This window comes from Nicotiana sylvestris, chromosome 9 (assembly GCF_000393655.2).
Source record: "Nicotiana sylvestris chromosome 9, ASM39365v2, whole genome shotgun sequence".
In the NCBI taxonomy this organism is placed as follows: domain Eukaryota; kingdom Viridiplantae; phylum Streptophyta; class Magnoliopsida; order Solanales; family Solanaceae; genus Nicotiana; species Nicotiana sylvestris.
Window position 1 is genome coordinate 66,619,441 of NC_091065.1, and position 12,552 is coordinate 66,631,992.

General features: G+C 33.7%; 1 protein-coding gene across 9 annotated transcripts; it reads left to right on the top strand.

The window, feature by feature from the left end:
* Positions 1-5,958: 5,958 nt before the first annotated feature.
* LOC104211959 (zinc finger BED domain-containing protein RICESLEEPER 2-like) lies at positions 5,959-10,789 on the top strand. 9 transcript variants are annotated; one of them, XM_070156138.1, is made up of 5 exons: positions 5,959-6,116; positions 6,195-6,261; positions 8,868-9,069; positions 9,699-10,469; positions 10,543-10,789. In XM_070156138.1, exons 2-5 carry the CDS (start codon positions 6,235-6,237, stop codon positions 10,620-10,622), a joined length of 1,080 nt encoding a protein of 359 aa, XP_070012239.1. In that variant the 5' UTR covers positions 5,959-6,116; positions 6,195-6,234; the 3' UTR covers positions 10,623-10,789. The 9 variants fall into 9 exon arrangements, with proteins under 9 accessions (XP_070012239.1, XP_070012242.1, XP_070012241.1 ...); XM_070156141.1 differs by having other exon boundaries at positions 5,960-6,116; positions 6,195-6,256; XM_070156140.1 differs by lacking the exon at positions 5,959-6,116 and having other exon boundaries at positions 6,129-6,256.
* Positions 10,790-12,552: the final 1,763 nt, after the last annotated feature.

Sequence of the window (12,552 nt, forward strand, 5' to 3'; positions counted from 1 at the left end):
ATATCGAAAGGGTGCCAATATGCTGCTTGATTCCGAAAATCATACCCAAGGGGCAGACAGTCAGATTTCTCCTAGACAAACGAAAATCATCATCCGTCTACTGGACCCGACAAGGGACGACCCTAGCAGACGGAGGGACTAACTGTATTGGTCAAAATCTGACCGTTGTGGTTGACCCAATTGAAACCACGTCCAAACAATGGGATATAGAAAAACGACATTATTTACACCAAACCATGTATTCACCGAACGACGAAAGCGGGCGCGAAGTAAGGGGTTATGGCCCAAATACATGTCAATAACTCCATGACTATATATAGGAGTGAGTCCTTCCTAGAAAGGGGGACTTTTTCTTCTCCTTCTCCTCTGTAATCTCCTTAATAAAAAGGAAGGAAAACAATCTTCCAATATTTTTTTCACAACATTAATCTTCACCGATTGGTGAGAGAAGAAATGAAAGACTTCGATAATTTACCGTTTCTACTCCATTTTGTGTATCATTTTCTCGTTTGTTTAGATTTGGAATTTGCTATGTTTGACTAAGATTTACCTCTTTAACTTCTTTTCTAATTGATTTAATTAAAAAGGTTTCAATATCTTTTGGTCAAACAATAAGTATTCCCCGGTAAAATTCAGTATGCATTCCTCTAGTGGTAGTCATTTCCACCTAAATAAAGGTAGCAGTTAAAATTAAATTGATAGAGTAAAACAAATTTACCTACTTACCTCAACTCATAAAGCAAAGGCAATATGCAATTGCCAAATATTGTACTAAATTCAACAGAAAAAGGAGTTATTTGGCCTTATCAAGAAAAACAAAAGAAAACAGAGCAAAGGTTATTTGATTTGAAATAGATGATCAAATCTACCAGTTAGACCCAAGCAATGTTTTAAAAGGTAGGGGCGTGAGGCAAGACATTTTACCGAGGCGTAAGCCTTGAGATATGGTGCAGTCCCACGGATCTTTAAATTTTATTAATTTTAAGAATTTTAAGATAATATAAAATAAAAATAATTACAAAAATGACATTAAAATCACAAAATTATAACAAATAATCTATTTAAAATATTCATAAATAATAATTCAACTATGAATAATACAAAAGGTTTGACATATATCATAATATTCAAACTAGCCGCAACATCGTTACAACTCAAACATCAAAAGTACGTATTCGATGCGAAATCTTATATTTATCTCTTAAGGAGTAATGAATCTTGAAAGAATTTCGATATTATAATTCGATATTTTTTTAAAATACTCCTTTTATTTAATATGCTTTCTATTGAAAAGAGAATTTATATCAAAATATTATTTAAAATTTAAATATAATCGCATCATTTATTTTTAAGTTTCAACAAGTTAATAAAGTGACACATAATTCACCATACTATATCATGATAACTAATTATTTGTAAATACTAGCTAATACTGAGCTATTAAATTAATAAGTATTGTATTTCGTAAACATGAAAAATAATATTTAGAAAAATAATTATTAAAAAATTATGGACTAATATAATAAAGACATAACAAAAGTTAATAAATAAATACTTTTAAAAGCTTTATTTAAAATTTACTATCATAGCAATCTTAGTGGATAATGTGCAATAAATTTTATTTTAATTATGACGTAAAATATTCTTAATTTAGGAAAAAGTAATTTTGAATAGTTAACGATTTATTAAGAAAATTTGAGGATTTACAAGGTTAGTTACACACAATTGCATAAAGTTCTATTAGGTGAGCCCAGTACGTAAAGCCCCAACGACCGAGACGTAAGCCCCAACGACCGAGACGTAAGTCTCACGGAACTAAACCTCACATATAAGCCCAGGGGCGTTTTACGAGTGCCCCGCTCCAGGACGACTCCCGCGCGAGTCCCAATTCTGCCTTTTAAAATAGACTTACCCAAGTAGAATTTACAAGTTATATTATCATAGACAAATTGTTGGTGCCAACTATTTCTCTTTTGGCTCCAAACCATTCCCCACTGGTTTATTCCCATCATCGGACTGCGACGATTCAGAAGAAGAGAAATCACAGGCCAGAACTTTTTCACATGCGGATTCAACCACTATTACAACAACTTCTTGCTCTCGTTCTACTTCACTTGAATTTTCCGTTACTTCAATCGCTTGAACTGGGGCTCGGCAATTTGGGCAGTTAGAGTGAGACTGAAACCACATGTCAATACACTCAGTGAAAAGAATGATTACACTTGGGTAAAACCCGACCCGCTTCGCCATTTTCGAATTCGGACAAGCACACGGGGCATTCGAGCGGAGGGTTGTATAGTTCCGCTGCATACATAAAAACAGAGAGTGATTTTAGCAGTAATGGGTCGAGCCGTTGAGAGGAAACGGTGATGGTTGAAGTGGCATTACGGAGAGCGTAATTACGACGGCGGAGGAAAAAGCGGGTGGTGTAAAGGTGGAAGAAGGCTATAAGAAGACAAACGATGAAGAAAACGAGAACAGAGATAAGCACGAGTTTACCGGTGAAAGCATATTGTGGGGTTTCGCAACAAGTTTGTAGAGCTCCTAATGCATTAGTATAGTGGAAGAACAACGAGGTGCAGAAGATTTTTACAGAAAGACAATGGAGGAGGAAGGTTCCTCACTGTTACTTGAGATATTGTATAGTGGAACGAGTTTCAGCGGCCTCGATCTCCTTTAAAAATGTCTGTAACGGGTTTTTTGAGAAAAAACTTATGTTTAATTAGTTCTATTACTCCCTCGGTTCCACATTGTTATGAATTGATTTGAAGCACGAGGGTCAAAAAACATAATTTTCGAAATGAATGATATACATTCTTTTAGTTTTTTGAAAATAAAATTTATATATATAAAAATTACATAAAAGTACTATAAATCAATATATTTATAGAAAAATATGTTTCTTTGAGCCGGGTTCTATCAAAAACATCTCTACCTTCGACATAGGACCAACAAGGTATGTGTACACTCTACCCTTCGCATACCCGCTCGTAAGATATTGGGTTTATTATTATTGTTGTTGTATTTAAGAAAAACATGGTCAGAGAAGGAACTTTTGACTTTTCTAATAGTAAATGCGACAAAGGGAGTATTTAGTAATAATATATAGTAGTAGTAATAAAATGTGGTAAGATTTGAAATTTGAAATCAGCTTCCACACTGGTTCTCTCAGCGTTGGTTGAATTGACGGAAATGGGTTGTTAATGGAGTAATTCCTTTCCAAAGTACTCAATGAAATAGAATATGATAAAATTATTGTTATGAATTATGATTATGACTAAATTCTATTTATAGAAAGTATTTAATCTATTACAGGTCAATAATTAATGTGTCTTAGTTATTTCACACAGGATCAAAGTAGGATCAGACCTTATATTTTATTTACAATTTAAGTTGAGCCAATATATATCCATTCTAATTCTAACATCTAAATCAGCAATCCATAATAGGAGTATTTTGTTTGTTGTACTTTTTGAGAATAAGAACTTTGTATTGTTCTAGTTGAAGATTGAGCCTCGGCGTATACCCCTAGGGAGCTAGTATTTAGGAACCTATGCAAAATATTTAACACTACTCCATTGATAATATTACTTTGTACAATGTTCACACATTTCATTCAAATACATTTAATTGCACGAAATTTTGATGGAACATTTTTGCTACCGCAATAACTTTTTTACAATTATTCTAGTATTTTGTTCCGTTATTTCCTATATAGTACAACTAAATTTAATAGTTGATACTTGCCCAATCAAATAGCGTAAAGGGCAGAAAGAATAATTTTTAAAGGCAAAATACCTTAAACCACCCCTAAATTTGGCTCAGATTATTAGTATCCTCCCCGAACTATGTTTGGTCTTAATTACCCTCCTCAACTTGGCCTTTTGAGAGTCATTACTCCTCTAGACGCTGATGTGGCAAAAAGTGTGGGTACACTCGCCTGTCAAGTGGATTTTTTTGTCTATGTGGCATTTTTTTGAAAAATAAAATATTTTTTTACCTTTTTAAGAATATTATTTTTTTAGATAATTCTTTTCGAATAAAATTTATAATAAAATTTGGATATAACTATATTATTTAGGCTAAATATTTTTATTTGGCCAAAACTAATAAAGTTTTAGTTAAAATTTCACATATGAACAACTTGGATCCCTACTTTTCAGTTTTATAGTCCATATTTCAATTTACAACCAACTAGCCCAAAAATAATAGGCTAAGATTCAACATCCAACTCCAATATATTCTCGAAATTACTATTTAATTTCTAAAAAAGATTGCACAAGATTTTAAGTTAATTTTCGAATCAGCAACTATAACTCAAATATTAGTTCAACAAACCAAATCCATTTGAATAGTGAAAATTAAATTTTTAACAAGCTTAAATATGTGGGTTTAGATTTCGAATTTGATTTTGTGAGAAATTTAGAGTGGGTATTATTTAGAATTGTTAGAAATAGTATAAGGAGGTTGTATATAAAATTTAAAGTCATTTAATGGAGATTTGGACTGGTTTTGAACAAGAATTGCAACTGAAAATTATGGAAGAAGTTCATCTATAGACGCTTGTATAAAAATGTATAAAAGTGTATAATAGTGTATAAGACATGTTTATACACCCATATACACTATTATACAAGATTATACATAATTATACAAAAACTGACTGCGCTTTCTTCCTTGCGTCTTCTCTGAAATTTAACTCAAATCCTGTTCAAATCTACTCAAAATCACTTCAAATTGAAATTTTGAACTCCTTTTGATATTTTCAATCAATTGGAACAACACCCAATCAAAACAACTAACAAACTCAAGAAATCCTATTTTCGAGAGCAAAGCTTTGAATAGCCTTCAATGGTGAACTTCTATTCTTCAATTTTCTTACGTTGCAACTAGATAACACGGGGGGAGAAGCAGTAATAGCGGATGGACCCTTGAAGCATATGTAGAAGATGTGAGAAGAAAAGAGAGTGAATGCAATAGTTGTAAGAACACAAATTTAACTCCATAAATTTTGAATTTGCTAGTGCTTTCAAAATATGTACAATATGGGCTAGGTAGGGTAAAACTTTAAAATATGGGCTATTTTTTATTATGGTGTGATGTCAGGTGTATTTTCTTGTAATTCTTTCAATCTTTTTCGAATTTGACCTGAAAATAAAGATTTATACAATTGAAATAAATAGTCAAGGCATCTAAAAAGTTATAAAAAATACATAGTTGAAATAAATAGTCATTGCATCAAAAGAAGAAATAAAAAGAGTGTACAATTGCACTTGTAATTTCTTGCAATTGTACACTCTTTTTATTTCTTCTTTTGATGCAATGACTATTTATTTCAATTGTGTATTTTTACTTTTTTAGGTAAAATCTGTAAAAATAAAAAATAAAATAAAAAAATTAGAGCACCGTAACTTAGAGCTATATAAAAATTATAGTCAAAATAGTTAATTTCAAACTATGTATTTTTTATAACTTTTTAGATGCCTTGACTATTTATTTCAATTGTATAAATTTTTATTTTCAGGTCACATTTAAAAAGAGATTAACTAAAACTTTATTATTTTTGGTCAAATAAAAATATCTAGCCTAAATAATGTAGTTCTATCCAAGTTTTATTATAAATTGTATCCGAAAAAATTATCTAAAAAGTAATATTCTTAAAAAGGTAAAAAAATATTTTATTTTTCAAAATAATGCCACATAGACAGAAAAATCCACGTGGCAGACGAGTGTACCCACACTTTTTACCACATCAGCGTCTAGGGGGGTAATGCTTCTCAAGAGGCCAAGTTGAGGGGGGTAATTAAGATCAGGCATAATTCGGGGAGGATATTTATAATCTAAGCCAAATTTAAGGGTGATTTAAGGTATTTTGCCATTTTTAAAAGATCACTTATAGGCCTGACAAAACAGATACGTTGAGACTGAAACTATTCACAGTTGATATGGATCAGTATTATCTAAATTATCCGGCAAATGCAGTAGGAATGGACAAGTGCACTCATGTTGCTCATATTCGCCTTAATCTTTTGGATTTCCTTGTTATTACTACTATTATAGAAGCCGCTAAGGAGAGGAGCTTGGGGTCGTTCATGGGTATTTTGGTAAATTTGATGGTAAATTTTGTTTAATTGCTGGGTTCTTTTAAATATTCATATCCACGAACGCCTTCGTCTAAAGTGTTCTTTGTCCAGATTTTGATACTTTCTTCAGTTTTACTCTTCTCTCTCGGTGATGTTGCCTCTACAGTTATTAGGTGAGGTCTGTCTTCTTTTTTCCCCTCTGTTTATCCAACCTTTTCTGACTATAAATTTTATTTAGAGTTAAGAATTAAGATAGTATTCTTATGATGTTTTAAATCTTTCATGGAAGATTAAGCTTGCTTTCGCCTAAAATTCTAACCTAATTGATGATATATTGTTGCGCCTCTGTTTTTGTGCACTTCATTTCGCGCTTTTCTGGATTTAATCCTACTTTTCATCTCTTTCAACTCTTTCAACTCTTTTAAAGTGCAGTAAGAATCGATTTGACGTTTGTGGACTGCGTTAATTTGATTTTGACGGAGCAAAATAAGGTTCAACTATGATGTTTCACAATTTGGGGTAGCTGTGTAATCCAACAGATGTACCTTTTAATTTCAGTGACCTTATTTGTTTTTCTTCTTCCTCTCATGGGTTATAAAAAGCATGAATTTGTTTAGAAAATTCATGTCTAATTTCATATTTCTGTGCCTTAGATGTGAGGATGGATGAGATGCCCACAGATTGAGATCATATCCTTCAATCAGTTCTATTTAGTGTTCAATCTGATAAGAAATAGATAAACGATGTTGAAATGGCATAATATAAGCAACTTATAGAATGGGGCGAAAATTGAATGTGCATATCAATTCTGAAGCAGAGGAAGATGTGAATTAATGTTAACTTCACAAACACATATATATTTACAGATTATTGAAAAGACTGCAACTTAAAGCAGAGTCATTCATAACTTTGCTCAAATAATGATGAAGTTGGTTAAAAGGGGACATAAAGGAACACAAATAGTGTCTACAGTTACTGAAATTAGAAAGATCTGAAATTTGGATATAGAATAGCAATTTAAAAAATCTTATACAATTTATTACATCTGCGAACTGACTGTATAATTTGAACTTCATCGGCCTTCCTACATCTTCTTAGTGAATTTGTTATTTACCTTTGTGTCCATAAGCTTTATTCTTAAAGTATGGAGATGCTCCATATTTTATGAATAATGGCAAAATAGTATTATATCAGGCGTATGTGCATATGAACAGTGAGAATACCTGCTTTAATCGTACTATGTTAGTTTTTATAGTAAAATGACACTAGAACAATGAGATCAAAGGAAGAGATGGACCAAATATCCCAGTCCTTTTAACATGAAGAGAGACAATAGACATGTATAATATATACCGAAACTTCCTTCTCTTCTTTCACCAAGTTGAGAGCTGATATTTTTTCTTGTGATTAGTGTTCAAGTGGTTGAACAAAATCCAAGAATTATAGAAATGTGTTACCAAAAAATAAAGCTCCTTCAATATGATCGTCTTAGTCCATTGTCTCTCTTTTTATTTGAATGACATACCATACCAAGAAACATTTTCTTCCTTATCTGGCTTTACACTTTCGTGTGTTTTCATTCAGTGTACTTAGATTTTTGGATCAAAAAGGTATTCTTGCACGAAGATAAATTTCAATTTCTGTTTGTTGCAACTGATGCTACACTTTCTGTGTGTGATTTTGATATAACTTCCATTGATGTAGTCAGAATCTGTTATTTTTTATGTTGTGTTTTATGCAGGAACTTTATGAAGCAGAGAGCTTCTGATGCTGAGAAAGCCACTTTTTGAAAATTATCTCTTTCCCTTTGTTTCTTTAATTTTACATAATTGAAAATTGTCTCTTGTTTGTGTATTGACTATGAACTCTCCGTGGGATGGCAAATGGGGCGGGGCGGGGCGGGGCGGTTTTCAGCATTCGCGGAGCGGGGCAGGTTACAATGTTTGCGGGGCGGGGCAGGGCCTAATTTTTTAAAAAAAAATTAACGCGGGGCAGTGCGGGTCGCGGGTCGCGGATTTTTTAAAACCAAAATCTTGAACTAAAGTCTAAAACGGTACCAGCCTACCAGATCCTAAATCTCGAACTAAAACCTAAATACAGTCACGACTCACGTTGTCACGCCCAGGCCACAGCGCACTCAGCCCGTCGGCCGTCGCCGGAGTGCCTCCCATCAGCCTTCCGTCAGCCCTCACCGACTCTCTTACAGACTGTAAGTTACAGTAAGCCATCTGCCTTTTGTAGCCATGGCAGACTTGCCCATTTTTTGATGGTTTTTGGACAAATCCGAGCCTTATTTCTGTTAAACTTTGAATTCCTTTTACAAACTTTGAATTTCTGTTACATGGGACTTCCAAGCCCAAGAGTTTCTGTTACTAGAAGTACTTAGGTTGTGGATTCATAAGAAAGGTGAATAATTTATTCACTGATTTTGTTGACCCTATCAAGTTCTTTTAGTGTTAAGGTAGTTAAATTCTTTGGTTCCTTAATTTGGTGTTGTACGATATATGATCAGGGTTTTTTAGGACTTTTAACTGTTAGTTATAGCTGCAGTCTTTGGTTCCTGAACTCTTTGGTGTACAGAATAAGATAAAGTTCTTTATAAGAATCATAAGATAATGTTAAAGATTTTTTATCACTGTTTCTCTAGTTTGCTTTTAGTTTAAAGACAATATCACAATACTGAACTAGAATTGGCAAGGTGTGCCAGGTCAAGTTGAGTCTCAACGCAAATACTTTGTTAGCCAATACCAACTTCATCTCTTGCTTTTATCTTTATTTTTGTAGAAAAGTATGGAGTCTCAAGGCGAACAAAATCCAATGTGTTCATCTTCAAGTACAATTCCTATTGAGATTGAGAGTCGAGGGCTTATGCAATCTGATGAAGTTAATATGGAAGTTGTTGATGAAACAGGTAAAAGAAAACTTAGTTCTGATGCATGGAAATATTACAAAGTGGTGAAGCTTGATGGTGCTCGCTTTGGTGTTTGTAAGTATTGTAACACTCGTATCAATTCAACAAGAAAATGTGGGACATCATCTTTATGGGATCATATTCGTAGATGTCGTAAAAATCCAAGTAACTTAGAAGACGGGGGTGGTTTGGGGAGTGATGATGGTAGCCAACAACATTATTTTGATCAAGATATTTCACGTAGGGAACTTGCTCATGCCATCATTTTGCATGAATACCCTTTGTCGATTGTCGATCATGTTGGATTTAGGAAGTTTGTTGCTAGTCTTCAGCCATTGTTTAAAATAGTGTCTAGGAACACAATCAAGAATGATATTTTGAAGATTTTTGACAATTTAAAATCAAAAACTTCTAAGTTGTAGGAAAAACTCACAAGTAAAATTGCAATAACAACTGATATGTGGACTTCAAACAATACAAAAAAAGGGTTCATGGCTATTACGACACATTTTATTGATGATTCATGGGGCTTCAAAGCCATATTCTTAGATTTATTTATGTTCCTGCTCCACATGATAAGGATTCTTTGTGTAGTGTATTGCTTAATTGCCTGTTAGAGTGGAATCTTGAAAGAAGAATATCAACAATTACAGTTGATAATATGAGTTTAACTGACACCAATTATCATTGTTTTCCAACCGAAGGGCAATGGAGTGCATCACATGAAGTTTGTGAAAAGTTGCAGCTGTTTCACCGTATCACTGAACAATTCTCGGGGAGTCAATATCCAACTTCAACTCAATACTTTTCAAAAGTTTGTGATATTAATCTAGAATTGGAAGCTTGGGTGAAAAGTTTAAATCCTTTGATTAGCTCTATGGCATCATCAATGTGGTTGAAATTTAAAAAATATTGGGATGATATGCATATTTTGATGGGGGTAGCTACTATCTTTGATCCGAGATTTAAGATGAAGTTGGTTGAGTTCTATCTTGCACAAATTTATGGTGAAGAAACTTTACATAAAATTCAAGAAGTTCGAAACCATTGTTTTGATCTCTTTCAAGAGTATACGAGCAGAGTGGTTGCTTCACATGAGTCATTTCAAGCATCTAGTTCTAATGAAGTTGCTGGTGTTGTTGAGGGTGATCGACTGTCTAGTTTCGATAGATTTGTCGTTTCGAGTAGCGCGAATGTGGACCCAAGATCGGAGTTGGAGTCATATTTAGAAGAAGGTGTGCTACCTCGTACGCCATCATTTGACAGTTTAAGCTGGTGGAAGACAAACAGATTAAAATTTCCTACTTTGCAAAAGATAGCTCGTGACCTCTTAGCCATTCCTATCTCTACCGTTGCTTCAGAATCGGCCTTTAGCACTAGTGGGAGATTGATTAGCCCGCATCGTAGTAGACTTCATCCTACTACTTTGGAGGCGTTGATGTGTGCTCGCACTTGGTTATGGAACGAGATAAATGGTAAGTAACTTTTTTACGATTTACTATGTTAATAATAGTATTCACTTTCTTATACTATTATACTTTTTTTTAGGTTCGTGTTCAAGCATTGATAGAGTTTCATGTCCGACGATGCTTGATGAAGAAGAAGATCCAGATGTTTCGGTTGCTTGATAACTGAAGGAAGTCGGAGATGCATTATTTCTGATAAAGAAGAAGATCCCAATGTTTTAATTTTTGCTTTGTTGTAACAGACTAATCAGAGTTCTCATTTAGTATTATTTCTGCTGCGACTGGTTTGTGTATCTACTTTATTAAGATGTTCGTTTTCCATTTGCTAAGTTGGTGTCTGCATTTGTGTTTCTTTTAACTTGGTCACAAAAATAGTTTGTTGATCTAGTTATCTACTTTTTCATTAAACTTAAAAAATAGTGTGATTTTATCTTAGAATTCACTAAGAAGATATGTGGCTTATTTTTATCAATACTAATCCTTCTGAAAAGACTTGAACTGATGAACTCCATTGACCTTCTTGATAAAGATGTATTATGTGTACATGGACTGAAAACTTCTACAGCATCTCTTCAAGCTGTTGGTTGTGCCAGAAATTCTTTTTTCTTTGTCTGTTCCTCCTGGTTGCTGCATTATAAAGATAGACAAAATATTCAAAGAACAGCACAACTGAAATATGTATGGCGTTCAACAAAGACATATTTCCATGGTTCAGAAATCCACATAACTAGTCATCACTGTCCATGTTACTTTATTTAAGTTTTTCTCAACTAAATATTTATAAAACATACATTAAAAATGACAACAAAAAAAAAGAATTACAGAAGCTGAGTGCAGGGAAGGGGAGCTATTCAATTATTCATGACATACGTTGGGAGCAATAGAAACTGAAATTTTACCTGGTTTATTGCAGAGTTAAAAGAAAATTACCTGGTTTACTAGATCAGATTAAAAAAATTAAAAAAAATATATGCGGGGCGGGGCGGTTTTGCGCGGGGCCGGGCGGGGCAGTTAAAAACAGAAATTTTTGTTTTGCGGGGCGGGGCGGGTTGGAGTCTTCGCGGGCGTGCGCTGGTGTGCCCCGCAACCGCACCGCCCCGCACCGTTTGCCATCCCTAAACTCTCGTTTTCATCCTTTCTGTTCTTTGCTAGCAGTTGGACTACTTTTATTTGTTAAAACATGGGGAATTAATCTTTTCATCAATTCTTTGGAATTATTTTAGCTCACAAAAAGTTAAATTTAAAATCTTCATTTTATTTATTCAGTGTGGTCTAAACTTTTTGCCGCAGAAACAACTGTTACCTATTGAGCAGACAATACCTGTTGGACAAACTGTTCAAAATTCATTTACAACCTCAAACGCAAACAGTAAGCTTACATATGATAAAAGTTTTGTTGGGTGAAAAATAAAAAACAATGTCTAAGATGTTGAAAACGATTAAACTTCTCTAAGCAATTTAAATATTTTCACAGTAAGGAAAGAAGCACTAATAGTACCTCTTCATTTGGAACAATTGAAAACAAAATGTATGTTCCACCTCTTTACCGCTCTTAGTGCAAATTGCATATTTTCAACTGCTCTATTATACTTACTCCCAATTTGTTGTTCATACAGATACTTTATTAGATTTTAAGTGCAACAAAGATGGCCTGAATGCTTTTTCATAGCCTACAGCAGTTGTAATCTTTCACATTTTGTGTAAATTACTACGAAAACTCTCTTTGTATATTCTTGTAAATACATATAGACCCTTTTGTGCATACATCCATATTTTCATTGAAATTCAAAAACGTCTGGTCATAGCTCTGCTCCAAAAAGCAAAACGCTATTTACTAAATGTCAACATAATGTATAACAAAAAAGCAAAACACTACTTACGTTGGGCCCGGGGCAAAGCCCGGGCTACCCCTACTAGTATTATTAGATCAAGGTTCACAACTAACGAAAAAGAAATGGAAAGTCTTTGTCACTCCCACATGCAAGAAAGATGCCAGACTTGGTCATTTCCGAGATACTTCGTAAAACATTAAAAAAATAGTAAGCTGGGAACTCAAAAGAGACCAAAAAAAAAAAATACCCATTTTACCCAT

Excerpts from the sequence above, each read along its gene's own strand:
- LOC104211959 (XM_070156138.1), top strand. The coding sequence starts at position 6,235 with ATGTTGCCTCTACAGTTATTAGGTGAG. Across the intron at positions 6,262-8,867 it reads CTCTACAGTTATTAGGTGAG|AAAAGTATGGAGTCTCAAGG; the intron begins GTCTGTCTTCTT and ends TTATTTTTGTAG. Across the intron at positions 10,470-10,542 it reads GTTATGGAACGAGATAAATG|GTTCGTGTTCAAGCATTGAT; the intron begins GTAAGTAACTTT and ends ACTTTTTTTTAG.